The sequence below is a fragment of the Sorex fumeus genome, unplaced genomic scaffold (genome assembly GCF_029834395.1).
Source record: "Sorex fumeus unplaced genomic scaffold, SorFum_2.1 ptg000061l, whole genome shotgun sequence".
NCBI classification, from domain to species: Eukaryota; Metazoa; Chordata; class Mammalia; order Eulipotyphla; family Soricidae; genus Sorex; species Sorex fumeus.
The window spans coordinates 20,546,178-20,573,467 of NW_026606118.1; the positions used below are offsets into that span (position 1 = coordinate 20,546,178).

The following is a 27,290-nucleotide window of genomic DNA, read 5'->3' on the forward strand; positions in this document are numbered from 1 at the left end:
GTTCCTAAGAGCAACAAACCCAAGAGCTTTGTAGCCTACGTTAACCCTCTAAAGAACCATCACTTCCAAGTTCTGGTGTTCATTCTTTCTAATTGAAGAGTGAGGGTGAATTCAGGTTTGCATCAGTGTCTCTGATCTAAATGCTGCCAACATGCATCTTGCTCTATAAAGGATTGTTTAAAAGTCTTTGTTTTCAAAAATCTTTGGAAGATCTACTGTTTCTGGTATATCTAACTTGACCTGGCCAAACAGTTCAGCAGAAAGAAGCGACACAAGTGCAAGGAGACCCACGCTTGAGAAACACTGAGCAATGGAATAGGGGAATACTAGGGGAATACTCAGTCTCTTGCACGCCATAGGAAAAGCGGTGTTAGATCACACAAACAGGTTTATATCAATAACAACTTGCATGCTATGACATGAGAAATCAGGAGCTTGATTCCATCCTTTGATATTTACTCTTTCACTGGGGGAAAAAATACCTCCTCAATCTATTTCTTGCAGATGTTTCCTGTACATTTTAAAAATAACCAAAATATCTTATCTTTAAGCTAAGTGTGCAGGAAAAAGATTACAGAGAGCTAGAAAGAAAAGTTTGTCTGAGCACTTCAGGAAACAGTCAATGTATGTATCCAAAATTTCTAATGGACAATAATGAGCAATTTTTTTTCTATCTACCTCTGACTGCAAATGAATGTCTGATTATATTCTGACTGGGTAATTTCTAATTTTCAGAGTCTTCCTGGAGGGGATTCTGATTCTTTAAAATGATACTAATTTAAAAAATGATAATATTAAAAATTTTTAATACTCATGAGTTTCTAAAACAAAGGTCTATTACTATTTCAGATGTAATAATAATCATAAATCATAAATTTTATTCTAGAGCTGCCATCTCTTACTCCTACTTCTGCTTAAAGTTTCAGTTATTTATTACAGGAGAAAGAAAATTCTACATTGACTAAGTGTTCAATAGCAACGATTTGTAAGCATTTGGGATAGGCAACACTCAGCCAATGGGTCATGAAAACAGAAAGTGAGGTCACTAAAATAAGTCGTATAACTTTATACATCCATCCTCAGCCCAGCCCCTCAGCTGGGACACAGGTAATGAGAAGTTTAGTGACTCTGTATTTAAACTCAGTAAGATTCCAACTTTTATACAACTACCTCCAAGACTGTGTTTACAGCTAAATTCTTGGCATTTTTATTTCACTCCTCCCCCATCGGTTGGAATGCCCACAGTTTTAAAGCAGCAATTTCTATCCTAAGACATAGGCAGGAAGAATTTTGGAACCCAAATTAAGACAGAAATGTAAGGCACTAAAGTTTTCTATTGTCGTTAGTTCTGTAACACTCACTAACCTGAAAAAGAATTGTTTGAAAGGGCACTTACTAAGAAAGACCAATAGCAACCTTGGTACTACATTTCTTTGATCTATAACACTTTCTTTCACTATTGTGGGAATCACAGCCAGTGGAACTAGAGGGCCTCCAGGTCCACACCCCACCCACCATGATGGGGGAGAGGAGTGGGATAATATAGAGGATTGAATCCAGAGCCTCGAATTGTACCCCCAAACCTTCAATTCTTTTTCATTTCTTAATTTTACTTGGGCTGGAGCAATAGCACAGCAGGTAGGGCATTTGCTTTGTACGCAGCCGACCCGGGTTTGATTCCTCCGTCCCTCTCGGAGAACCCGGCAAGCTACCAAGAGTATCCTGCCCGCACGGCAGAGCCTGGCAAGCTCCCTGTGGTGTATTCAATATGCCAAAAAACAGTAACAACAAGTATCACAATGGAGACGTTACTGGTGCCCGCTCGAGCAAATCGATGAACAATGGGAGCACAGTGCTACAGTGCTAATTTTACTTAAGCCTTCCAATATAGCAGTGTTGGGAAAGACAATTAAGGAGAGGCTGCTAAAATCTCAGGGTTGAGATGAATAGGGACATTACTGGCATCTGCTCGAGTAAATCGATAAACAATGAAATGACAGTGATGACAGTGATGAATTTTACTTCTTTCTTCGTTTTTTCAGCCGTAATATTATTTTCCGGCAAGCTACCGAGAGTATTCGATATGCCAGACACAGTAACAACAAAGTCTCCAATGGAGACGTTACTGGGCCCGCTCGAGCAAATCGATGATCAATGGGAGGGCCTTTACTTATTATTATTTTAGTGATTGGGCATGTTCAGGATAGGGCATTTGCCTTGCACGCGGCCTACCTGGCCAACCTGAATTCCATTCCTCTGCCCCTCTCGGAGAGCCCGGCAAGCTACCAGGAGTATCTCGCCCGCATGGCAAAGCCTGGCAAGCTACCCGTGATGTATTCAATATGCCAAACACAGTAACAAGTCTCACAATGGAGACATTACTGGGCCCGCTTGGGCAAATCGATGAACAACGGGAGGACAGTGCTACAATGCTAAATTATTTTAGAGCATTACAGAGCTGTTCATGATTGGATTTCAGTCATACACTGTTCCACCACTCATCCCTCCACCAGAGTACATTTCCCAGCACCAGTGTCCCCAGGCTCCCTCCTATCACTCCCCACTTCCCATCCCCTGCCTGCCTCTTTAGCAGGTGCTCTTCTTCTCTCTCTCTTGCTTTCTCTCCTCTTAGCCCTTAATTCTTAAAATTAAGACTTTAAAAATATCTTATGCCTCTTTTAATAAAAAAAAATATTCAATGGAAAAAAAACTCCTGCTATAATTATATCATTTATCTTATTGTTAATTTTATCATTCTGCCTCATCACTCTTAGGTAGCATGTATCATTACATTTTGCCCTAAAATGCTACCTAACATCCCTTTAACACCTGGTCCAGTATGTCTCTGAGCTCAAGGTATATCTGTTCAATTCATGCTTCTAACCCATCAGCAGTGAAAGGAAGGAAGGAAGGTGATTTTACACAAAGGAGCCCATCAGTCAGCCTTGTAACGGGTCCGAAGGATGAGCTATCCGAAGGCACTTCAAAGCAATGACATTCATGCCTACTTACTTGTTGAAGGCTAAACATGGCTCCAGTGCCCAAGAACTTATGCCCTGATGGATTCTGACCAAACTGAAAAATGGTCAAAGAGCCTGGGTGATAGTTCAACCCAGGGGCTGAGAGCAGGGTTTGCATGCAGAAGGTTCAGGTTGAGTCCTGAGCACTGTATGATTCCCTTAGCACTTCCTGAGCACAGAGCCAGGAGTAGCTCCTTTGGGGCATGTCCTCCCATCCCACACACACACACACACACACACACACACACACACACACAAAACTCATTTCATTCAGTTAAAAGTGGTCGAAGATGGGGTTATTGTGAAGCATGAACAAGAATGACAGAATCGCAGAGAAGGGAACAGTATCTGCTCATGTGTATGGGGATAAGCAAACCTGGAGACTGGGTGGAGAAAAGGGTTTTTATTCTTCCAAATTTAAAAAGTTAAAAAGGAATTTACTCTTGTAGGATGCATAAAGAAGAGGAGGCTGTGAAACCCAAACAAGTAAAGTGAACATTCTGGAAAGGCGGCCCCTGGGGTGATCTTTGGAAACAATCACACCCTACCAGACTCAGGTCACAGGAGGGAACGCAGGTGCTGGGAAGGAAATATAAGTGAATCAACATGGAAAGTACCATGCTAAGTGAAATGAGTCAAAAAGAGAGAGAAGGACATAGAAAGACTGCACTCATCTGTGGAATATAAAGTAACAGAATGGGAGACTAGCACCTAAGAATAACAGAGATAAGTACCAGGAGATTTGCTCCATGGCTTGGAAGCTGGTCTCACATAATGGAGGAAAAGGCAGCTGAGATAGAGAAGGGAACACCAGGTAAAATGTGGTTGGAGGACCCACTTGGGATGGGAGATGTGCACTGAAAGTAGACTATAGATCAAACACAATGGCCACTCAATACCTCTGCTGCAAACCACAATACCCAAAAGGAGAGAGAGAACAAAAGGGAATACCCTGCCACAGAGGTGGGGGTGAGAGGTGGGAGGGATACTGGGATTATCAGTGGTGGAGAATGGGCACTGGTGGAAGGATGGGTACTCAAACATTGTATGACTGAAACACAAGCACAAAAGTTTGTAAGTCTGTAACTGTACCTCATGGTGATTCACCAATAAAAAATATTTAAAGAAAAGAAAAGAAAAAAGAAAAGAAAATAGCCTGAAGACAGAGGTGACAGCAGCACAGAGCAGCAAGGCAAAGGCCACGGGCCTTTCCAGGAGTCTAACTCTGCCCTTGGGCTGGAGCCATAGCACAGCGGGTAGGGCATTTGCCTTGCATGCAGCCAACATGGCCGACCCAAGTTCGATTCCTCCACCCCTCTCGGAGAGCCTGGCAAGCTACCAAGAGTATTTCGCCTGCACAGCAAAGCCTGGCAAACTACCCGTGACGTATTTGATATGCCAAACACAGTAACAATAAAGTCTCCAATGGAGACGTTACTGGGCCCGCTTGAGCAAATCGATGAACAATGGGAGGACAGTGACAGTGACAACTCTGCCCTCGGAATGGCTGATTATTCAGAAGAGACCGAATGCTGGAGTCTGGTTTAGGTAGACTATAGACTGAGAACAGGATGGCCGCTCAATACCTCTATTACAAACCACAGCATCCAAAAGGAGAGAGAACAAAAGGGAATGCCATGCCCCTGAGGTGGGGTGGGGTGGAGTGGTGGGAGGAATACTGGGAACACTGGTGGAGAAGAATGGGCACTGGTGGAGGGATGGGTAAACGATCATTGTATGACTATAACGCAAACACGACGATTCGTAAGTGTGTAACTATACCTCACAGTGATTCACTAATAAAAACATTTTTTTAATTAAAAAAAAATAAAGGGTAATGGGACTGGCAGGACAGAGTTAACAAGAAAGTCTGAACCCAGCAGGAAGGCACTAGAGGGGAATCCAGAGAAAAGGGCTCTATTCTGGTGAATACAGGACAAAGGCCTTGGGGACAGCTTCCTGACTTCATAGCCCACCCGGCAGGAGATCTTGAACAAAAGGAGATAATGCAAAATAGCCAGCAGCCCCTGAATTCAAAGATATTACTGCTGTGTATGAGATGCAGAAGCAGCTTCTCAAGATTTTAAAACATTTAACCCTACTGTTCCTTGGAAAATCTTGTTGGTGAAATCAGTCATGGAAAAAAATACGTTTTCACACGTGATGTTTTCTACATATTTTGCTACCTGGGAGAGATGAGAGGCCTCTCCAGGTTTTCTTAGAGATACTGATGTAGCACTGCCCTCCTGTTGTTCATCGATTTGCTCGAGCGGGCACCAGTAATGTCTCACAACACATTGTGAGACTTCTTGTTACTGTTTTTGGCATATCAAATACCTCACGGGTAGCTTGCCAGGCTTTCCCGTGCTTGCTAGATACTCTGGGTAGTTTGCCGGGCTCTCCTAGAAGGGAGGAGGAATCGAACTATGATCAGCTGGATGCAAGGCAAATACCCTACCTGCTGTGCTATCATTCCAGCCCACATTTTAATTCTTTTCAGTTTTGTTCTTGGGCCACATCCGCAGTGCTCAGGGATTACTTCTTGTTCTGCACTCAGGGATCACCCCTGATGGGCTCAGAAGACCATGGACTGGGCATCAAGCCCAAGTCAGCAGAATGCAAGGCAAGCACACGACCCACAGTACTATCACTCCAGTCCCTGAAAATTTTCCTTCCAGAGTCCAGAAAGTGAGGACATCATTTTAGCCTGGAACGTAAGAATGCATTGAGCTTGACTCTCTGGATAGAATTTGCAAGGCCAATGCCTATCTGGGCAAAGGAAACAGCTTAGAAGACAAAGGAAATGGAGACAAACAAGGATAATAACCCAGAAGTCAAACAGCGCACAAACAAGTAACAAGATTGCTTTACAAGCTTTGTAAGTTGGTAGGGGGTAAAAAAAGCACATAGCCAAGATTGAGTTCAAGAGTGGAGCACTTGTAGCTGGAGCGATAGTACAACAGGTAGGGCATTTGCCTTGCACGCAGCCAACCCAGGTTTAATTCCCAGCATCCCATGTGGTCCCCTGAGCACCACCAGGAGTAATTCCCGAGGGCAGAGCCAAGAGTAACCCCTGAGCATTGCCAGGTATGACCAGAAAAAGCCAAAAAAAAAAAAAAAGAGTGGAGCACTTGACGTCTATGGATAAGACCATGGGCCCATTCCTTGGTACCACACATAACACAAAAACAAAATATAAAAAGCCCTGGAGTCTCCGGACCCCAAAATCAACATCCAGTTAGAAATTTAACTCCAGTTCTCACACCCTAATTAAAATTTTAGAATTCCTGGAGTACATGGTCCCATGGCATCTCATATGTTATGCCACTGATATACCAAGAGTAGCGCACCACATTTCCTTGGGTACAAGGTAGAAGCCAACTGATCTTGATCAAAACATTCATAACAAACAATACAAAATAAATTATTTAGTATCTGCCTTTGGGGCAGGCTTGGGTGGTGGTGGGAAAATTCAAAATAATGGTGGTGAGAAGGTGTAATGGTGGTGGGATTGGTGTTGGAATACTGAAAGTAATCAGTTATTGTGAGCAAATTTATAAAAATAAAATTTAGCAGAAAAAAAAGGTCCGGGACCAGAGAGAAAGAGCTCTTTCTCCTCATGTGGTCAATCCAAGTTCAATCCCTGGCACCTTATAAGGTCCCCCAAGAACCTCCAGGAATCAAGGCTGATCCCTGCACAAAGTTAGGTGGGGATAACACCCCACACACCCAAAAAAGTAAACTCATAACCATGAAAATATTTTCCTAGTTTAAATGGGCTATGTCCAGGGCTGGAGCTATAGTATGGCGGGTAGGGCGTTTTCCTTGCATGCAGCCAACCTGGGTTCGATCCCCAGCATTCCATCCCCTGATCACTGCCAGGAGTAATTCCTGAGTGCAGAGCCAGGAGTCACACCTGTGCATTGCTGGGTGTGACCTAAAAATGGCATAAATAAATAAATAAATAAATAAATGGGCTGTGTCCTGTTGTGTGGAGTGAGACTCAAACTCCAAATCCATGTATTTGTCTACGATCTATTTAAATATTCCTCATAAAGTTCCAGGATCTTTCTCACTCCTAGAAGAACATTTATTAGAATTAATAGTATTCATAAGATTTTCCTTCTGAACATCAAGTATGTTTTCCTGCAGCAAGGATCACTGTTAATATCAACTGTCTCCAGGAAAGGAAATGGTATTAGAGATGAAAGAGAAGTGTCAGTATTCTCTCTCAATACTTCTCTATTATCCAATTTAGTCACAATGTGCAGTCTTTACATGTTATTTATATAACTGAACGGCATTTTAATATGTCACCCCCCCTGCGCACTGATGGGAGTGGTCTCTAGGCACAAAGATAGCAGCAGCCTTGAGCACTCTGTGTGTGACCACCACCCCTCGCCAAAAAAAAAGAACAAAAAAATTAACAAATGAATAAGCAAATCTACCGCTGTGTTTCTCAGAGCATCATAGATTTTGTTCTTTTCTTTTTTGTACACGTTGAGTAATGGTGATACCTTTATGTGTTTCTTCTTAAACTTTTTTATTGAATCACTGTTAGATAGACCCTTACAAAGCTGTTCATGATTGGATTTCAATCATACGGTATTCCAACACCCATCCCTCTACATTTTCCAATTTTGCTCTTGACTTCAGAAATCTACTGGTTCTGGTGCTTTAAAGACAAACTGAAGGGCTGGAGGGATAGTACTGTGAGTAAGGGATTTGCTTTGCATATGATCTACTGGAGTTTGATTCCCAGCATTCCATTTGGACCCTGAGCCTGCTAGAAGTGATTCCTAAGTGGGAAGTCAGGAGTAACCCCTGAGCACTATTGGGTGTGGCCCAAAAACAAGCCAAAAAAAATACAAACTGAATTTCAATGCCTAAAATCCTGTGTACTGTGTCCCTGAGAAATGGGGGAAAGTTCTAATCAAAAATGAGTATTTATTATAATTTTTATCTTGGGGAGATGAAAATTTTTCCTCAGTGAATGTCACTTACTAATTGTCAAGTAATTCCTTGAAAGCAAAAACAGAAGTAATGATAACTCTTTAGAATTAAATATACATTGCAGCAAAGTCTGCAATTAGAAAATACAGGCAATGTCAATAGTTCTGTCATTAGCAGTGAAAAGAGAATGAAAGTCACTGGAAATTACAAATCTGCACTTTATTAACAATAATAACAACAAACTAAATATTCAGACAAACATCTTCAATTGGGATTTTCTTTCAGAAGAGGTCCTCTTCAGCAGTGCTCAGGGGGATGTGGGGTTAATTCCAGGGATATGGCTGATCTGGCAAAGCGGTTTGATGCTCAAGGATACAAAGCTACTTGGCCCTCCAAGGGTGATGGTTGGCACCTCGGGGACCATGTGGCACCTGAGCTGGAAACTGCCATGCACTGAGTTATCTCCCCAGTCCTTTTAAGTGGGATATTTCACTGAAATGAATTTGGCATGCACTCCACCAAGCCACTTCTGCTACCTGGTTTCACTGAATTAATAACAACCACCAACTAAAGTCTAAATCTGGATTACTGTAACCACAGGCATCTCTTTCCATGCTTGGGAAGAATATTTATTCTTTCTAAATTCTATCTGAAAATACTGGCACTTGTGTAGCTAACCCTAAAATACAATTTTAACAATGAAAAGGAGAATAACCTGGAGGTTTAATCCTGTACATTTCACTAACTTCACCTAAGATGTCGATGTGAAACAAAAGTCATGCTCCTTTGAAAAGACAGAAAATATCAGAGGCAGCTCGACTGGGTCTTGGCACTGCTGGGGTCAGGTAACTTCCATGGCAGGGGCTGGCCCATGCACCAGATAGCTGGTTGCAGCTGGGATACAATAACCTCCCATCTACCACAACTGTGAAAATCAAATCACAGTACCACAGTCATCCTGTTGTTCATCAATTTTCTCGAGAAGGCACCAGTAACATCACCTTCGTCCTAGCCCTGAGATTTTAGAAAGTGCCATATTCAAGGCTCTTTCAAGGTCAGGAGAATGAGACCCATCACTGTTTCTGGTTTTTGGCATACTGAGTATGCCACGGGGAGTTTGCCAGACTCTGCTGTGCGGGCAGGATACTTTTGGTAGCCTGCGGGGTTCTCCAGAGTAAGAACTAGATAATAAGATGTCACGCGGCTGCATTTGCAGCCACACGCTTCTGGGAGCTGGGTTTTATAGTCTCTGGGTCTTGGCCATAGATGGGATTACCTGGCGCCAGGGGCAATTGGTGGGTGTGATGCCTACCTACTGGAAGATGGGGGATCTGGGTAGAGGATCAGAGCAGGCTTGGAGATCTCAGCCCCAGGACCTTTTGAAAACCAAAAGGTATCCAAAATTATGGAGTAGGAGGTGGGTGTCAAAATCATCCCAGGAGAAAACAAATCATGATCCAATACTGGGATCATAATTTTTTTTTCTTTTTCGGTCACACCCAGCAATGCTCAAGGGTTACTCCTTACTCTGCACACAGGAATTATTCCTGGGGGTTCTCAGGGGACCATATGGAATGCTGGGAATCGAACTCAGGTCAGCCATGTGCAACACAAATGCCCTACCTGCTGTGCTATCACTCCAGCCCTCGGGATCATAATTTTTTAAAAAATTTTAAGACTTTAATATATGGGTAATTCTACTTTTAAAAGTTGGAAAGAATTACCACTGAAAACAGACTAGAGGAAGTAGATCCATTCACTAAGTTAAAGGGATCAGAAATCCTAAACTACAAAGTGAATGTCCTACTCCAATGAGATCTCTCTGGCACTACCAATAACACAAGCCGAAATTACCTCATCCTACTACTGCTAACACGCCCTCTGTCTTTAGCTTCCTGCTGGTAATTCAATGAAACTCTGCTGATGCCTAGAGCTTCCTTTCAAGTTCACTATTATGGCCTCACTTAGTTGGAACCCTTGACAAAAGTGTCTAAAGTCTACCAGATCCTTTTCTTCTGCACATTCTTTTAGCTTTGATCCTAAGGGCCATTTTTACACATGATAATCTTCATTTTTAATTGGACATGTTTTTAGCAAGATCCTTTACACAAATGCTCTTGAGGTCTAAATTCAAATCCATTTTATACATAAAAAGCCTGACATTAGAGAGAGATATTGAAGATACAGAGATGATATAAAACTAAATATAAAATCTCCACATCTAAATCCTATTATTAATCTCATTTTCATTCATCAAAATCTATTGGTGGATGCCTTTCCTAAACCAGACACTGTTCCAGAAATATATCTTGGCATATATCAGTGGAAAAACAAACACAGACATGGAATGATTGCACTCATTTGTGGGATATAAAAAATTAAAACATAGTATGAAACTATTATCCAAGGACAAAAGAAACAGGGGCCAGGAGGACTGGTCCATGGTTGGAAGCTTACCACAAGGGTGTGTAGGGCAAAGGGCAGTTAAGATAGAGAAGGGACCACTATGACAATAATAGTTGGAAACGACTGCTCTGAACAAGAACTGAGTCTTGAAAGGAGGTAAAGGAATACACATGATAACCTTTCCATACCTGTATTGCAAATTGCTATGCCGAGAGAGAGAGAGAGAGAGAGAGAGAGAGAGACTGAGTTTGAGACAGAGAGAGAGACAGAGAGACAGAGACAGAGATAGAGACAGAGACAGAGACAGAGACAGAGAGAGGAAAAGTGCCTGCCGTAGAGGCAGGCAGCAGGGATGAGTGAGAAAGAAAATACAACACTGAATATTTCTACTGGTAATAGAAAATGTACACTGGTGAAGGAATGGATGTTGGACCACTATATGTGTATGACTGAAAACCAATCATGAACAACTCTGTAACTGTGAAGGATTAAAAAAAAAAAAACTTAAGAAGGCATGGGGAAGATGGAGTGCAATGAGGAGAGCAGGGTTCATCCAAAATCTCCATCCACAATTTTTGTTTAGAAAAAGCAGATGATTTGGAATATCCACTTCACCAACTTTCTCAAAGGCTAAGTGTTTAAAGCTGGAACTATCTCATTTGTCATTGATTTTTCACTGCTCCCTGTTTAAGACCTCATATTTATCCTTTCTTCGAGAACTTTTATCACTGCTTTATCTGTTGACATTTTCAGATTAGTAGAGGACTCTGTTTCTGAACTTTTGTGTTCCTTGAATCACTTACTTCCCTAATCAGAAAATGTTTGTCAATGGTCTAAGTTCCAGAATTTAACTCCCAATATCTAAAAAAAAAAAAAAACCTTAGAAAGAAGCAGCAAAAACTTAGCTGAGCTATGTGCTACTTCCTGGGCAATTTCTCCCCTCTGAGCAACTCATCTGCTACGTGGTCCCAGGCTGTATTTCAAGAAGTCTCCTCACTCCAGTAGTACATTGGACATTTAAGCACTGTTATCTCATCCTGAAGATTCAACATACATCTAAAAGGAAGCCTTTATGAATGAAAAAGGCAATAAATGTGTTTCCCATTGAAAAGTATATCTTTGGTAAGCAAGTGAGAGGCCCCAACTAAGTGCATTAAAATGTGGAAGGAGAAAGAATGCAAAATACTCAAATAATAGATACTTGAGTCTTACATGATACTTATTGCTTAACCTGAAACACAGTTAAACTCCTAATGTCCTCTGGACTTACCTCAAAAGTCTTGAGTTTTGGAATAATTTCTTCAAGCAAAAGCAAATCTTTGGAAACCTTCATCTTTAATTTGTTCCACTTTCCTTGGACATCATCACATTCTTGCTTTATTCTTTCTATATCTGGAGAAACATTTTTCTCCAAAGTCTTCATTTCCTCTGCAAGTTTATGTAGCATAGGTTTTTGGCTCTCAAGGATTTCATCAAGGGCCTGAAAAAAATTAAATATTAAAATCATGCACAGAGAGGCATGCTGGGAATGGGGGGAATGGGGGTGGTAAGACAGGAGGGAAACTGGAGACATTGGTGGAAGAAATGTACACTGGTGTCATGAGTAACTTTGTAACCATTTATCTCATAGAGATTGAATAAAAATAAATAAGAATTAATTTTAAAAATAAAAAATAAAATCATGCACAGAAACCAGAGCAATACTATAAGGAGTTGGGAATTTACCTTACACATTATCGCACTCAGGTTCAACCCTCAGCATCCCATATGGTCCCCTGAGCACCACCAGGAGTAATTCCTGAGTGCTAAACCCAGGAGTAACCCTGAGCATTGCCAGATGTGACCGAAAAAGCAAAAATAATAAAAATAATAGAGCACTGAGCACTGTCCTCCCGTTGTTCATTGATTTGCTTGAGCAGGCCCAGTAACATCTCCATTGTGAGATTTGTTGTTACTGTGTTTGGCATATTGAATATGTCACAGGTAGCTTGCCAGGCTTTGCCGTGCAGGTGAAATCCTCTCGGTAGCTTGCTGGGCTCTCCGAGAGGGGCGGAGGAATCGAACTCGGGTCGGCTATGTTGGCTGTGTGTAAGGCAAATGCCCTACCACTGTGCTATCACTCCAGCCCAATAAAAATAATAAATAAAATTAAATCATGCACAATGAATTTTCGGTATAAACTGTCAAGTCACTTTTAAAATCATATAACAGAGTTGAACCTTTTTAACCTAACATAGCTTATACATACTTGATTTATAATAACATACACCAGAAACTTTTATAATGCCATAGTGCAATAATACTTGAATTAAAAAATAATGAAACTATTTTATTCTAAGAAAAACTACAAAAACCTTGAAAACACAGCATAATCAAAAAAGTTAAAGGTTTCTGGAACTACACAGCAAGTAGGGTGCTTGATTTCACACAGAAGACCCAGGATTCTTTCCCAGAACAATTTATGGCCTTCTAAGCCCACCAGGATTCATTCCTGAGTATAGAGGCAGGAGTAAGCCCTGAGCACCACCAGGCATGGCCCTCCTCAAATAAAAAAAAAAAAAGAAAAAAAAGTTAAAGGTTTCTCTTTATATGTTATTTGTGGAACAGATGTAATATGCTTTCAACTGTAAAAAAAAAACCACTGAAGAATGTACACAGGAAAGGTCAAGTGTGAAGTGCCCAATGATTGATCTCTTTTATTTGATGAACTGATGAGGAACAATACATATCCTAAGACCAGAGAAGAATTTTCCTTCAATGTACAAAATGAAGGGCACATTAATTCAACAAATTTTCTTAATTTTATTGTGCTATTTTGGGGGAAAATATATAAAGTTGAGAATTTTATGCTAATTACAAGAGATGGGTAAAATGGCATTTTATGCCATTTCAAAGTATTTAAGAGATTTTCATTTAGCCAGGGATCTTGGATTAAATAACTACCCTTCATATTGTAAGGAATTCTGACTCATTTTGACACAAATGAGTAATACTGCTGCAACATACTTCAAAGTCTGTGAAACAGCCAATATGACTCTCAATTCTAAGACCCACATGGACATTACCTTGGTTTCTTGCAGGGCCTTCTCTGCCTTTGTAGGATCATTCAAGATACTCAAAGATGCCTGGGCCTGCTTTTCTGAGTCTTTCAGCACCTCTTTCAGTTTTTTCAGTGTTTCCATGTAGGTGTGCCTGGGCCGGCCCTCCTTTTCTGTTTATCAAAAAACACTTACTTTGAGAAAAATCATCTTAGGAACCTAACACGACATTAATCATCTGGGGGATTTTAAACTCCGTCATTAAGTGTTAAAAGGGTCTTTGCTGGCTCCTAAGTTGTTGCATACGCAATTCTGAGGCAAATGGCGACTTTCTATCAGCAGATGTTGATATGTCAAATATTAATCAACCCACCATCGAATTCCTTCATTTCACTGTGATTAAGTGTCTCTCTAAAGATGGTACCACAAAGTTCCTTTTGTCTCACATAATCTCTATTCTCCCAATAACTACACAAAGAATACAGAAAAAAAGAGATCCCTTTCAGCAGCCTTCCTATAAGCACAAACTTGTAGATGAATTGCCATCACAGATTAGCGGCCATGGTACAGGAACACCCCAGTCAGGCTACTGCAGGTATGCAGAGAAATAAAAATGCAAAGAGGGACCACATCGACTTCATTCAGGAATGCAGAAATCACAGACACAGGCTGAGCATGTGGCTCAGTGGTAGAGTGCCTGCCTAGATTGCATCCTGGAGATCCTGGATCCGACCCTCTATACCCAGCACCACAAAACGTAAGCAAAATCATTCAGGAATTAACAAGCAAATAAACAACACTTGCACACAAGCAGCAGCGTGATGGAACAGCTCAACTGACGGAACCAGAGAGAGGTGAAACCAATTAGCAGCAAAAATTAAGAAATTAACTGCATTCTTCAAAACAGCTGAAAGATGGAAATAGTCCAAATGCTCGACTGTGAGCGAACAGATAAACAGAATGTAGTATATGCGCTCCATGGATTGTTTTCAGCATTAAACAAGGAAGGAAATTCTGACATACGCAAGCATGTGCATGAACTTTAAAGATGCTATGCTCAGTGAAGTTTACTCAGTGAGTAAAAATAACAATATAGACTCTATAATTCCACTTCAATGAGGTACTGAATCAAGTTCAGAGAAAGCTGTATGGTGGCTGCAGATGCTGGAGACAGCAGGAAATGGGAAGTGTTGCTGTTTAACTGGGCATGGACTTCCAGTTTCAGAAGATAAAGTTCTGGAGATTGACCATACAACCGTTAAATTTTCTATTTAAAATGACTTAAAACTGACCAATTTATTGTTTTGTGTGCTTTACCACAATAAAAAAAAACAAAACAGCAACCTAATTTTGTTTTAATTTAAAAACCTATATGTGTCAACTGCACATTGATTGTTGGTCAAAATTGAAAGTATCTTTGTAACCACACATTGAAAAGGTGGTACCCGGATCGTTTGCATAGTAGATGGATTTTGTGCAGAGCCTGATGCCCAAATGACTTTTCTAAGGAAAGAAATGCTGACACCTTTGCTTTCCAGGCACACACTCCAATTCCAACAAGTCACTGCACAATCTATAATGGCAGCTCACAAGGGGTTGGGTAAATGGAGTTTGTCAGCATGCACACCCACATTACATTATACAACACAAATTCTAATGTAAGCAATGACTAAGGAGGAAAAAGAACAGAATATATGAGAGATAAACTCTCAAAATCTTTGGCAGTTAATTTTTTATAATCAGGTTCACTTCTAAAGGAAAAACATCAAGAAATATTTTTCAAACGTTCAAAGAAGATTATGAGTTTTTTGGGGGGGTCACACCTGGTGATGCACAGGGGTTATTCCTGGCTCTGCACTCAGGAATTTCCCCTGGCGGTGCTCAGGGGACCATATGGGATGCTGGGAATCGAACCCGGGTTGGCCGCGTGCAAGGCAAATGCCCTACCCGCTGTGCTATTGCTCCAGCCCCATGAGTTTTTTTTTAAGGTGATGATAATACTTAATTTAAATAATAAAATTTAGTAGACACAGAAAGATTGCATTCATCTTTTTGCATCAACAAAATGGGAGAGTAACACCCAGGGGTGGCTGAGATTAGCAGGAATTTTGCTCCATGACTTGGAGGCCAGCCACAGGTGCTGGGGGAAAGGGAAGGCCAGATAGAGAAGGGAGCACCAAATAAAGGGTGTTGGGAGGATCCTCCCAGGATGGGAGAAGCATGCTGAAAGTAGACTATAGACCAAACATGACTGCCACTCAATGCCTCTCTTGCAAACCATAGGACCCAAAAGGAGAGAGAGAGAGAACAATAGGGAATGCCCTGCAACAGAGGCAGGGTGGGATGGGGGGATGGGGGGTGGGAGGGATGCTGGGACCTGTGGTGGTAGAGGATGGGCGCTAGTGGAGGGATGGGTACTTGATCATTGTATAACTGAAACCAAAGCACAAAAATTTGTAAGTCTATAACTGTACCTCATGGTGTCTCACTAATAAAAAAAATAAATAAAAATAAATAAAACCATTCTGGAAAAAAACAATTCAATGAGCCTTCCTTTTAGACCTGCTAGGATTGTTATTAGCTGACCTTTTCTAATATATGGAGAAACAGAACCCTAAAAAATGTCTTAAAAATCGTTATCTTCCAGGACAGAAGAGTTGAGGCACTCAGCTTTAATCCTGGCACTTCCTATGTTTTCCCAAGCACCACCAAGAGTGATCCCTGCATGCAGAGACAGAAATAAGCCCTAAGCCCAGTGGGGTACGGTTCGAATCTCCCCCGTAATCCTTCAATTTAAAAAAAAAGTCAAAGACATCATTACAGACATGATTTTACAGCATGTGAAAGCTGTCTGCAACTTTACAAAGGAGTGGGAATCTAGAAAATAGTGTGAATAGACGTTAATTCTTTTGCAACCTTGAAACACAGTGTCACCTGCAAAACTGTCACTTGCAAAATTGGTTAAGCATACTAGGTCTAACTATCTATCCTGAGTGGTATTTAAATTATGGCAAAGAGCAGATATTAACATCACATAAGAAAAAAACCAAATGAACGTGTGTACCATTCTCGAATTGTTCCTGCTGAGCCTCTAAATCGTGCAGCACAGCTTGGTAGCGGGCCAGCGAGCTCTCGAAAGCCTGCTGAACAAAATCAGGAGCAGAGGCCTGAGACTTCAGGGCAGAGCAGTTTGCACGCACCAGCTCAATTTGGGGGTGAAGGTCAAGGAGATGTGTCAATTCTCGCTATGGAGGAAAAAAGAAAAGCATGGTCACAGACATTCCCTGAAGGGGCTCATCAGAGAATTAACCACCAGGTCAAGGTACACGCTGCCATGCAACCTTTATTTATTTATTTGTTGGTTTTTTGCTTTTTCTGTCACACCCAGCAATGCACGGGGGTTACTCCTGGCTCTGAACTCAGGAATTATTTCTGGAGGTACTCAGGGAACCATATGGGATGCTGGGAATTGAACCCCAGGTCACCCGTGTGCAAGGTAAATGCCCTACCCGCTGTGCTATCATTCCAGCCCCTGCCAAGCTACTTTCAAAGCAGAACCAGACAGAAAATTTTTAGAGCATCCGAATGGTTTACCTGACAGGCATCCTTCACCCCTGGCAAGGACTTCTGGGAGGATTTTGCAAAAGGAGCTTGTTTGACCCACTCCTCCTTTGACCTCACGATTTTGTCAAGCTCATCAAGTTGCTTAAAGTAAGTGTTTATATCTTCCTGTAGCTGGATCTCTCTTGCCATATCTTCCAAACGCCGAGATACACTCTTCCATTCTGACAAGACCTTCTCCAGAATATCTGTTATTTCTTCAGTAGGAAGATCTTCTACACAGGCATTTAAAAACAAAACAAAACAAAACAAAAACAAACAAACAAAAAGATACTTCATTACTTCACACATTACTAGGACACTTGGTTTGGCTTCGCTCTTTCAGATTCTATGCATTTGAAATAATCTGAGGCAATCTCACTACCACCTGAGTCCCTTTCAATTCCACAACACAATATAATGAGACCTTTAAAAAAAATAACTGCTGGCTTTCTCTTTAAGCCTGTGTTCTCCCTTGAACACTATCTCACTTGCTTGTCTCACTGTCTCTGCCTTTTTTCCACTCTGGAGAAGCCCATACACTCTCTTGAACATATACTTCTTTCTAAGAATGCCACAATTAATAATAATAATAATAACTACCTTACTTTAATAAAATTAAATAAATAATTTTTAAAACCTGGAAAGATAGAAGAGTAGATAAAATCCGGGTCATCCATGTGCTTACCTTGCACATGGAGGACCCGGGTTCAAATGCCTAGACTGCATGTGATCCTGTGAGCATCACCAAAGAGTTATCCCTGAACACAGACCCAGGAGTAAGTCCTGAGCACCCTTGGAAATCCCTCTCCTCCACCTCCGACAAAATAAATTAAATAACTTTTTAATTCCCAAACTGTCAATAGCCCGATTGCAAGACAAAGGCACTCAATACAGTCAGTCTCAGCTATTTCTGCTGAATGCATCTTTCCGTCCTTGGCATCCCATATTCTAGTGAGTCAGAACCTGAGAAACAAAATGTCTGGATTCCTCTAGGTTGTTACATCAGAAGTGACTCTCTCTGTCTTAAGGAGAGGGAAGAATTACTATGTAGAAACTGCAGAAGGCAGCTTGAACAGGTGACAGGAACCCAGTGTCATGTAAATTGCAAAAGAACTGTCAAGAATGCCAATGCCAAGTGCTAAGAGAAATATGGAGTATGTGTATAGGACTATGAAATCAAAATTAATAAATAAAATTATGAATCCTTTAAAATTTCAAGCATGGGGATTCTGCAGAAGAGTGTCCATCTTCTAAGGATGGCATATGTATCAAAAGGCTGAACTCGAACATCTTTATTGAGTAAGAAAGCGATGATACCACTGGACTTCCTAAACATGTAATCAAAATTCGGGTAATAAGGATGCAAAGAAAATAAATTCTATATAAAAACAAAAGTTCACTTATGATCCTCAGATGGAGCAATTTAAAAACTCTCTATAACACACCACATCCTCTACAAATTAAAAATGCAAGCATGCTATAGCATAATATGAATATTTCACCCAGGTCAGCTGCTGAGGTTCACAGTTTACCACCATGCAGATAGTAAAGTAACAGACAAAACAATCACACCACAGTCCAGGTTCAATTATCCCTGTTAATAGGGATCATAAACAAAACAAATGCCAATTTTCCCGACAAATTATCAGAGCAATGAAGACTAAGGCTGCACGTGTAAAGTCATTTCTATTTGAAGTACGCAAAAGAATAAAGTGATTTCATTTTTGTATCAGGGAAATGTTAAATGAGAAAATTAAGTGGGCAAATAAAAATTTGGAGAGGCGAAATGATCCACAATAATCTAGAATGGAGATAAGAGGTCCTTGCATGATACCAGGGAAGCAGAAACTAATCCTTCAATTGGTTTTTCACCCACTGACATTATTTCACAAATCACTCATTTTGCTCCTCAAAACCTGTTCAAAAAGCTTAAACCGGCCCTCCATGCAGTCTGTAATACTGTAATACTGCAAACTGTGAAGCGGACCAATGTAAACTTGCAAACAAAGCATAATTTATTGCTTAAAGGACAATTGTGGGGCTGGAGCAATAGTACAGCGGGTAGGGCATTTGCTTTTCATGTGGTCGACCTGGGTTCGATTCCCAGCATCCCATACAGTCCCCTGAGCACCGCCAGGAATAATTCAATAATTCCTGAGTGCATGAGCCAAGAGTAACCCCTGTGCATCGCAGGGTATAACCCAAAAAGCAAAAAAAAAAAAAAGAAAGAAAGAAAGAAAAGAAAAGAAAGAAAAGGACAATTGTGCGGTATGCTGATGCTTTTATGCCCCCAGAGGGACAATACAATTTTTGCATTTTTGTTCAATACCCAATTCTTAGGTCACTCATCAAAAGCGCAAATCTATCATTAATCATTCTGTTAACCATCCAGAAGATTTAAAAAATAAGAACATGTTCCCTATATCTTTCCCTTGACTTCACACTTTTCAATCTACCATTACTGGAACCAAAGAAAATGTTTATAAAACTTCGAACTATTGTCAACTGGACACCAAAATGCACTTCAATTCACGATGACTCTACATACAAGTATTATTTATTGATCTGTTCAGACAAGATAAACTAAAGCAAGAGAACTAGGTCTGATAAAGCATCTGTGAAATCAAATAAAACAGATTTCATTTTTCAAATTCCTTCACGCTCAATGAGACATAAAACGTTAAGCAGAAAAAAAAGAACATTAACCAGAAAAATATCTGCTCAGAAAATGTTTTAACACTGCAAAAAAATAAGAATAATCAATGAGGTAAAGAGCAAATATATGTATACATCATTCAAGAATGGCAAAATATAGTTATAATTATTGAAGCTAGATAATAACAAGGTTTAAGGAGGTTGATTACACTATTTTCTCTGTATATATTTACATTTTCCAGAAGAAGACAAAAATATCAAATCACAGAAAACTACTCCCTTGCTGATTATTCCTAATTATCCCTTGGATGTCTGTGATTTTTGTCAAAAGCATTTACCATCAGAGGAATAAAGAATTAGGTTTACAACAAGTCATTAAAGTTATATGAAATAAGTAAGTATACGCAAAGTTGTACAGCAAAAATAACAGCAAAAATACTCATGTCTATTATCTTCTGAGCTCACTGGATTCTTTTTGCTTGTTTGTTTGTTTGTTTGTTTGTTTGTTTTTAACCACACTCAGGAATGCTCAGGAGTTGCTCCTGGCTTTGCACTCAGGAATTACTGCTGGTACTGCTCTTAGGGAACCATAAAAGATTCTGGGGGTTGTAGGCAGGTCATTCGCATGCAAGCCAAGCAACTTACCCACTATGCCATCTCTCCAGTCCCCTGAGTGGACTTTATCCTAATGAATTTAGCTTAATGTAATTTCATTTACCAAACATTATCACAAAAAAAAAAAACTCTTCCACTACTTTCCTTGAAAAAAATTCTCAATATGTAATCCCTAGAGGAAAGAATTTTAAAATCTTCTACACCAGCACTAGGGAGATCAAAAAGTGGTAGACCAGATGTTTTGCATGCTATATCCCAGGTACCATAAAAAGTGATTCTGATGGGCTGGAGCGATAGTACAGTGGTAGGGCATTTGCCTTGCACACAGCCGACTTGGGTTCAATTCCCAGCATCCCATATGGTCCCCAGCGCACCACCAGGAGTAATTCCTGAGTGCAAAGCCAGGAGTAACCCCTGATCATCGCCTGGTGTGACCCAAAAAGGAAAAAAAAAAAAGAAAAAGGAGTGATTCTGGTAGCTTCTGCACACCAATATCAATAAGAATAGCCTCTGTTGGAAAAAAATTTCTGTACACTAGTGGATTTCAACTGTCCTGCTGAGGCATCACTGTTTTATTTAAGTTCCCTGGCCGTGTATAAAGTCAGAACAAATTTGCTTTTATGTGTTTTATATAATCAGTTTTACCATAAGATAAAAGATTCTGCGGCCGAAAAATATAATTTTAACTGTTTTTTTCAGCAACATAGGTGCTACAGTATTAAAACTAATATTTTTAATTTGTCAAACTACAAATATTATTCAATATCACCATCTAAAGAAATAAGAAAAATAATTAAGTCTTACCTTTTCTCATTTGCTCCAAAAGAGTCTGTCCGGTGAGGTTTAATTCTTCCAGTCTGGGGCTTCTTTCTGATTGTTCTTTTTCTAAGACCTGGAAGTAAAGTTCCAATATCAGAACACTGTAAAATCCTCTCCTCAATACAGTATTAACATTGTTTTAAGTTTGAATATATAATGAGTACCCCACTTGAGGGAGTAAAGTCAAAGTTTACCTAATCCATGCCACTGCTTGTATCTCTGGAGATGATTTATGTTTTAAAAGGTAAATTCAACGATGCAATATAAGAGTTTGCTTTCTTTTCTAAGCAAAATAGGCACACTATAATTATGAGTTCATATCAACAGAGTAAAATTTAAATTACTATTTTTGACCGACTATATCAATTTACCTATATAGCCTCAAGATATGCTACACCATAAATTAAGTCCAATAAACTGAATGTGTAAATGATGATAATTTAATATGAAAAAAGAAAATTGTGAGCTGCCATGTTGTTGTTGTTATTATTATTATAATTATTATTATTGTCATTTTGGCTTTTATGTAACTTTGTGGTATCAGGAATCTGTAGGAGAGAAATATGTAACCATTGCCTTAATCTATAATTTATTTTTGAAGTAAAACAGATTTTATTTGGAGGCTTTAAAGGGAAGAAGGCAGAGAAAGTGAGAGAAAGTAGAGAACAACATGCTCAAGAGAGAACCTGGGCTTGTCCACAGGCGGAGAGAGCCCCTACACACATCCCAGCATTAGACACGAAAGCATGAAAGTACACATCTCAAGACGGAAGATGCGGGCGACACATATGCTCAGGCACCACATGTGCTCGGCCACATGGGCGCAAGCAGCACATGGGTTCGGGCAGCATATGTGCCTTAATCTATAATTTTTAGATTAATTTTTAATTAACTCCTGCCTCTGTACTTAGGGGTTTCTCCTGGCAGTGCTTGGGGGAACCATCTGAGATGACAGAGTGTGTGTGTGTGTGTGTGTGTGTGTGTATTTGAAATGTCTCCCATTCCTCAATTCCCAACTAATAATAACTATTAAATAACTACTTAAATAAGGCTCATAATAAGGCAACCATAGCTTCTAAATAATCTATATATTTCAGCTAGACAACCCAAAGAAAAATTTCATTCTAACTTCCATAGAAGCCAATTTTAAAAAATTTCAGGAACCCTATTTTGCTTCATATAAACCTTAATAAGACTAAGTAAAATAGCATTTTTCTAGTCAGAGAACAGGAAATATTAATGAGAGTCTAAGACAGATCTCCTCTTTCTGCTAACCTGATTATCAATACAAAAAGTCATCCTCAAACTGGAGAAAAAGCCTGCTTTACACAAATTTATTTTTGTTACTTCTCATGGTACACTAGAAATTTACTACCCTGATATTGAGTGGGTAAAAATAAGCTATTCTTTCACAAAAACAAAATGAACTGAACTTTTCCTAACTTGTAAAAAAAAATTATAGATTATGGCAATGGTTACATATTTCTCTTCTACATTTGTCTACTCCTTTGGTACCTATTGCTAGATTTGTCTTAAATAAAATAAGTGAATTTTATTCACTTATTTTATAAATAAGTGAATAAAATTCAATAAAATAAAATAAGTGATAAGCAGAAGAACTGACAACCATGGCATATAAATACACACAACTGTCATTTTTATTCAAAGATTATAGTAAAAATTTGCAGAAATAAAATTGCTCATAGATCACAAAACAGAGAATTTAACTTATCGATATTTTGCAGGACTTGTTCCCTAAAGATCAGTGTAATTGTCCAACTCTCTGCCACTCTAATGTTTTTGAGAATCGGACTGTCAAATGACACTGGCATCTTGGATTAGTCTTTCAGAACTGTAAGAAGCTTATGAAATGATGGAACACGGCTGTGATCTCTGCCTCTCTGAACTCCTGAGTAGAGAACAGTGCTCCTAGGTTATCACATCACCCCCTGCCTCATCAGCATGCTCTCCTTCCCAAATCCAAGAACCGTACTGAGTCCTGCTCAAACAAGGTCCAGTGGAAAATTATCTCCACCGTCTAAGCATGCACAGAAGGCACGTAAACAAATAATGGCATTAGTTCAATAAAGGCTTTCACAGAGGTCTGCCTGGAGCAACACGGGAGTCTGGAGATGAATCACTTAATTCTCCCTAATGAGGTGAAGAGGGCTTATTCAAGAAGCAGGCATTTTGGCCACACAGCCCAGGTGCTTAACAAAGAGCCATTCTGAGCACAGACAACAGCCTATGATGACTGACAAAGCAAAGAGCAGAAATCAGAAGACACTCAGGACACAAGCTGAGGAATGATGAGGTAGAAAGGACCATGGTCTTAAAAAAAAAGAAAAATGTATTGAAATTCTGTGGTTTATTTTTCTTATGCACTTAATTCCAACACCACAGGCATCACCAGTGTACCCACCTCCCTCTCCCAGGGCCCCCAAGCCTCCCACCCAGCCCTATTGTATGGTTCAGTTCTCCCACTATGCTGCCTTTCATTGTTTGCTGCTGCTGTGTTGTGTATCTTTAAGTCCCACACAGGAGAGACATCACTCTGCATCTTTCCCTTTCTTTTTAACTGACTGCACTCAGCATAATGATCCTCTAGTTCCATCCATGTTGCTATAAATTGAATGATTTGTTAGCAATAGTGCCTTTGAAAGGTCCTTGCTTGCTGGAGCACTATAACATCTACATTGATCCCTACAGAAAGCTATTGTTACATGAGAGCTACTTGATTTTATATAAGGTAAAGGTAAGGTAAAGGCCCTCCCGTTGATCGTCGATTTGCTCGGGCGGGCCCAGTAACGTCTCCATTGGAGACTTTGTTGTTACTGTGTCTGGCATATCGAATACTCTCGGTAGCTTGCTGGGCTCTCCGAGAGGGGCGGAGGAATCAAACTCGGGTCGGCCATGTTGGCCGCGTGTAAGGCGAACACCCTACCCGCTGTGCTATCACTCCAGCCCTGATTTCATATATGTGTTGATAGATAGATAGATAGATAGATAGATAGATAGATAGATAGATATACACACATGATATATACATATGTGATATATATGTGTGTGCCTCTAGCTACTTCTACTTTCTAAGTTTCATTGTCACACCTATACACATCTTGTGAATATTCTCAAAACCCTTTATAAACACCAATGTTAATGGTGATAACAGCCTAGCTTGCTCTGGATGGCCAATCGCTCTTGGATAAATGTAGAGAGACCCAAGGACTATCAGCCACACACATTACTCCAGTCTCATGCCACGGTTTCCAAAACACACAGAAGTCTAGAGTAGCAGAACAAAACTCCCATCTGTTTTTGCAGGGTTTGTTTGTTTGTTTGATTTAACTGTTATCTCTTCTCTAAAAAGACTATATTGAAGACAACTTAAGATCTGTAATGGTTTCTTGTAAGAAAGTAAAACCTCCTCATCATAAATTCATAAATTATTTGGTATGGGATTAAGATCCATTAAGTTATAAAATTGAAGTAATAAGTGAATTATCTTGGTGTGTGTTCCTCCCTGCACATTTGAATGGTTAAGAAAGGAGGGGAGAATCATTCCCCACAGGCTCTGATCCCAGGCAGATGGAATATATCAGAATTTACTATAATCTTCTAAGACGACCTTATGGCTTGTATTTACTTCAGATGAAACTCTTGGATCAGATCACATCCTTCTGCCAACAGCAAATATAACCTGGTAAAATATTTTATTCACTTGAGTATTCTTGTTCTATATTTTACCTTCAATTTCTTTTTCACTTCTGAAGTCTCTTGCATCTTCTTAAACTCTTTTATCTCTGCAGCCTGAATGGCAGTCTTTGACTTCAAAATCCAGTCCAATAGCTCTGCACTTACAGCATCAAACCTGATTTGAGATGCACATGTTACTATTATCATTCATTTTCTTCTCTGGTTTCCCACAGCTCAAGAAAAAGAACCAGAAAAACATTCAACGAACATGAGTTTCTAAATCCTCCTTCTAAATAAAACCCTGACAACCCCTCAGAATAGTAACCATGCAAAATAAGATGACACATTTACATTTACGGGGTGTAAAAGAGGAAAAAAAACTGCAATGTCAGCAAATACTTAAAGACAATCATTAAGTATGAAAATTTTGGTTTCGGTTTTGGTTTTTCAGCTTTATAAGAAATCACATTTGGGCCAGAGCAATAGTACAGCAGGTGAGGGAGGTACTTGCCTTGCAGAGGGCCAACCTGAGTTTGATCCCAGCCCCCAGTATGGTTCTCAAACCCCACCAGGAGTGATCCCTGATTACAGAACCAGGAGTAAGTCCTGAGCACCACCATGTGTGACCCAAGAAACTAAAGCCAAAAAACAACAAAGAAGAAATTACTTTCTTAAATATATGGAGATGGTGAAAAACAGATTTGGTTGGAGAATAACAAAAAATAAGTACAGATATTCCCGAAGTAACACCTTCTCTGACTCAATACGTAGTGACTGATGCTCTTATAGGTGAGGCACCCACAAGGGCCCGTGATATGAAGGTGTACACATACAGTCTCAGGCCTCACCCAGTCTTAATTAGGTGAAAGAAAAGCACTATGTAGCAACAAAGAATGGATCAGATGCTAATTCCCAGGAGTTCACAATTTGAAGAGGAAGGAGAGTAAATGGCTTGAGTGAAAAAGGTGTATTTTTTTATGCCACTTTAGCACTCAGCATCTTTTTTTTTTATTAGTGAAACACCATGAGGTACAGTTGTAGATTTACAAATTTTTGTGCTTGGGTTTCAGTTATACAATGATCATGGGATAGAGTGAAAAAAAAAACTCACTGAAATGAATGCTTCACCAAGAATACTCTATCTGGGAAAAAAGGTGTATTTTTGACCAAGAGTTCTTCTTACAAAGGAAAAACAATAGAAAGAAGAGACCACACTTTATACCCTGCACAGAGTTTGGTGTGACAAGAATAGCGAGTACCAGTCAGAAAGGGACAGCTCACAAAGCACATCAGGACCAGTTACCGGAAGGCCCTGAGGGATGGATTAAGTCATTTGGATTTAACAAAAGGGCAACTGAGAGTTGGTGAAGGGATTTCAGCACAGGGTAACGTGACTATACTTATTCTTCAGTGTTCACTGAGGGAAAAGAGAGAAGATGAGAGAGACAGGGCTGTGGCAGTCGTGAGAGTGAGAACGGATAGTGACCTGTGAAAGATGAGATAGCCTGGAGAAAGGTGGAGAAGGCTGCTCGAAACCCTGGTGAGAAGGGACGAATGGAGGAATGGTCACTGACTGATGCCAAATCAAGGGAGGAGTTTCACAAAACCCAGGAGGTATATCCTGGGATTGTGCAAGGAGGTCTTGAGTAAATGCCTGGGCTTGCAATGTTATTCACAGGTAAATTTGGGCTCCAAATAGAGGTTCTCTGTCCTTTGAGAGTGACCTTCTGTCACAGGGCTTTCCAAACAATTTTGGGCATGTTTTGGTATTTTCCAGTAAGCACATATTGCTAGTGCCAACTCTGGGAGGTGAGGGACTTGACTTAAAGCATTCCAATAGAGATCTGAATATTTGGGTTTTCATTACAATAAATTTCCTATGTTTTGTATGGGATTTTTTCAAATTCTAAACAAATAACCAGGGCTCTGGGTGTCACTGAAGCAGTAACCCCCTTCTGTTATCTTAGCACTATTGAATCCTTCAAGGAGATTAAATGCAACACATGCAAAGAGCCCTAAGGACTCAAACGCCACAAAGAAGCAATGAGCTCTAGGCCCCTCACCAGATACCCAGAAGATAGAAAAATGAGTATCTTTCTTCCCTCCAAGGAAAAGGATGGGACAACGCACTGCCCGGTTAGAAAGAAGCGTGAATTATCAACTGTGCTAAGGCCTTTTGTGAGGCTCACACATCTGCTCAGACAGTCTTTTTTTAACAAAAGTTCCCAGAGGTTTCCATAGCAGACTAGAAGGGTCTGGAAAGCATGTCATACTAGGATTTAGGACATTCTGGAATATGGAAATGGGAATAAGAAACCTAAATACTAAATGGGTTCTATACTGAAAAGGAGTGACACCATTCTACATCATGCAGAAAGTAAGGCTAGCACACATGGGTTACTTGGAAGTGACATATGATGACTGGGTATAAGAATAATTTGGGGGAACTAAAGAGATAGCGCAGTAGGGTGAGTGTGAGTTTATA

General features: G+C 40.1%; 1 protein-coding gene across 2 annotated transcripts in view; it reads right to left on the reverse strand.

The window, feature by feature from the left end:
- UTRN (utrophin) overlaps nucleotides 1–27,290 on the reverse strand; it is a 610,322-nt gene that overhangs the window by 402,211 nt on the left and 180,821 nt on the right. For both annotated transcript variants that reach the window (XM_056126431.1, XM_056126429.1), the window contains exons 17-22: nucleotides 24,857–24,980; nucleotides 21,095–21,182; nucleotides 17,012–17,253; nucleotides 16,482–16,662; nucleotides 13,445–13,590; nucleotides 11,650–11,859 (exon numbers count right to left, since the gene is read on the reverse strand). In XM_056126431.1, coding sequence (XP_055982406.1) covers nucleotides 11,650–11,859; nucleotides 13,445–13,590; nucleotides 16,482–16,662; nucleotides 17,012–17,253; nucleotides 21,095–21,182; nucleotides 24,857–24,980 — 991 coding nt within the window. The remainder of the gene's footprint in view (nucleotides 1–11,649; nucleotides 11,860–13,444; nucleotides 13,591–16,481; nucleotides 16,663–17,011; nucleotides 17,254–21,094; nucleotides 21,183–24,856; nucleotides 24,981–27,290) is intronic.